The sequence below is a fragment of the Corvus kubaryi genome, unplaced genomic scaffold, assembly GCF_017639235.1.
Source record: "Corvus kubaryi isolate FWS band 111438036 unplaced genomic scaffold, C.kubaryi_AGA036_p1.0 37398, whole genome shotgun sequence".
In the NCBI taxonomy this organism is placed as follows: Eukaryota; Metazoa; Chordata; class Aves; order Passeriformes; family Corvidae; genus Corvus; species Corvus kubaryi.
The window spans coordinates 41,214,204-41,217,102 of NW_024581137.1; the positions used below are offsets into that span (position 1 = coordinate 41,214,204).

Genomic DNA, 2,899 nt, shown 5'->3' on the forward strand with positions numbered 1-2,899 from the left:
CAAGCTTTAAGCTGTACTTCATTGTAACTAACAATCAGATATAAACAGCTGCCCATCCATTAATGTACCACTGTTCCAAATAATCTATGGTTTTGGAGAGGCAAAAAGTCATTAGCAGGAGCTTTTGTAATATCCTAGAAGAAAGAGATTTGCAGTACTGAGTATTCAAAATGCAGCACTTTCTCCTGCCAGAAGTGCTCTTACTCTGCTGCATCCATTTACTGTTCTCTAACAGAAAGAGCTGCCTCTTTCCCTCCCCTCTCTCTGTTACCAGACCTTTGAAGACTTTGAACTGCCATCCTGTACTCAGCTCTCACATTTACTAGTAGACAGAACATTCACTAAACCAAACCACAGATACCTGTGAAAAAAAGTAGCAGAAGAACTGGTGAGCTTTAAGTAACATAAGTAACATACATCTTTATAAATGACCAAAGCCACAATGAAGAGCAACTGGCATATTTTAAACCCACTTGGAAGGGGAAATTTCCAGTAGTTTTACATTAAATCTCCTATCAGTATATATATAAACATATACATGTTAACTTGGAAATAGACATTGTCAAGTTTTGACTAAGAAATAAAACTAGGCGGGAATCTTTTCTTTGCTCCAAGCAACCATTTCAAGGAGGGAAGGTTTCAATTTACTACTATTTGATCAATATATATTCCTCTCTAAGTAATGATTAGTCCAGAAATAAAGACTCACTGACTGGGCTCACAAGCTATATTTAAAACAAAGTTCTGAACATTCTGAAATACAAGAGTCACTCTGTAATTTCAGAGCAGTTGTAATATCTTATCCCCCTGTAACAGGCTGCCAGAAATTCTCCTGGATAAGGCCCTGATATCACCATTTGTTCTAAAGATATCAACTTTTTGGCTGGCTCTGGCAGGTAAGTGAGGACATTTGGGCTTTGATTCACATCTGATATACTTCTTACATTTCAGCTTCGAAGGCAAAAATTTTGGATATATGTTTAGTCTGTAAATTTTTATTGAAAGGCTCCCAATATTGCATGCAATAAACTGCTGTGTTTTATCCAGAATAAAAAAGATGGGAAAGCTTTTTCCATAAATATCCACATTACATTGTATGAAGGGTTTCAGCATTTTTTCTTAAACATGCAATTTAGTCAAGTGAATCATAGTATGTTTTCTGTGTGAAGAGGATGAAATTCCATATTGTTAATTATTCATACTGGTAGCCCTTGAATCAGCTGCAGAGACTGAGGATAGGAAGTATATCCCTAAACATGGATACAAAATACAACCAAGGCTCCAAAGAAACAATTATTTTTGACATTGCAGTATATTGCAAGTGATCCTCTTATTCTGTCTTTTTAATTAATGTAAGTGGAATGAGGAAAATAATTTTTTCAGAATATTCAAATAAAGAGTTTTCTGTTTGTTTGTCTGTTTGTTTTTAAAGTTCTGCAATCTGCTTGGGTTACTAAAACTTTCCTGAAGATATTTGAGGCTGTGGGATGGAATCCAGAATTGTTTTAAAATATCACTTTGAACTTGCCTATGTCAATACCTTTCCCCCCCATTTTTTAGGAACGACTGTCTGTGTTAATATTTGATCATAGTGTAAACTGGTGTTTCTCAGTCAGCATGCCTGTCAGAACGTCATCAAATCGAGTGTGTAGAGATCACATCGTCATCCATGGACAAAGGCTTAGGTATGACTTTATTTATACCGCACTGAGGCTAGAAGACATGGCTTAATTTCAAGGTGCTACAGGTATTAATAAACCAATTATCAATGATCTTGATGAGACCCCTATTTCAGACCGCATCTCTCCTGTTAATGTGTGCTGGTTTATATCACACGTGTTTGTATGCATGCACTGCATTTCCCAGAGTGGGACTACAGATGGACACACACCAGCTTGTGCCTGCGACTGTCCAAAACCGAATGGATAAAATGATTATTATTCCTGCCCGAGCTGCAAGTTAGGAACCGTGACACCGATCACACGTAGGCAGGAGCTGGGCGGTGCTCGCTGACGTGCCGGGCAGCCCCGCCCCCCTCCCGCGCTCCCGCAGCTTCCAGAAGGGCCGGAGCCCGCGGGGGGGCAGGGCCGGTGGCGCAGTCGGAATTGCCGCGGCCGCGGGGCCCGGGCGGGGCGGGGCAGGCAGTGATGCCCTTGTTTATTTTTACCCAGGCGGTTCATCCTCCTCGGCAGCCCCAGCGCGGCCCCCGCTGCCGCTCCCCGCCCCAGCTCCGACGGCGGCGCCGCCTATAAAGCGCCGCCCGCGGGGAGCCGAGGATGCAGCTCTACAGCTCCGTGATCACCCACTACCCGGCGGGCGCGACCGCAGCAGCCGCCGCGGCCTCGCCGAGCTCCGCCGCCGTCTTCAAGGTCTCCTTGTCGCCGGGACCCTCCGCCGCGGAGGCACCGAGCGCCGCCGACGCCGCGGGCCCGAACGCGGCCGCTGAGAGCTCCGGCAAGGACAGCTTCGTTCCCGCGGGGGGCAGCAGCAGCGCCGCCGCCATGCCCGCCTTCTCATCCTGCCTGGAGGTGATGCCGAGCGGCCCCGCGGCGGGCCCGGCCGGGCGACCGGCGGGCGGCCCGCAGTTCAGCTCCTGCGCGCAGGTCACCGTCAGCCGCCGGCGGCCGCTGGAGCGGATCGTGCCCATCCGCATCGTGCAGCGCGCCGAGGCCGCCGGAGAGCTGGTGCCGGGCTCGCCGCGCAGCCGCGCCTGGCTGGAGGGCATCCTGGAGAGCGTGCGGCAGGCCGGGGGCGACGGCGAGGTCGCCGCCGAGGAGCCCAGCAACCGTAGCCTGCGGCTCAGCGAGCACTGCCAGGCGCTGCAGGCGGCGGCCGCCGGCGCCCAGCCCGGGCAGCTCTCCGGCGGCCTCGGCGCGCTGCACGATGCGGATGGGCACGA

General features: G+C 49.7%; 1 protein-coding gene across 1 annotated transcript in view; it reads left to right on the forward strand.

Moving 5' to 3' along the window:
- The first annotated feature begins 2,041 nt into the window (after positions 1-2,041).
- Positions 2,042-2,899, forward strand: part of OTUD1 (OTU deubiquitinase 1) — a 3,195-nt gene continuing 2,337 nt past the window's right edge. Inside the window, 1 exon segment of the mRNA XM_042043708.1 lies at positions 2,042-2,838. Within this exon segment, the coding sequence (XP_041899642.1) occupies positions 2,277-2,838 (562 nt within the window). The 5' untranslated portion in view covers positions 2,042-2,276.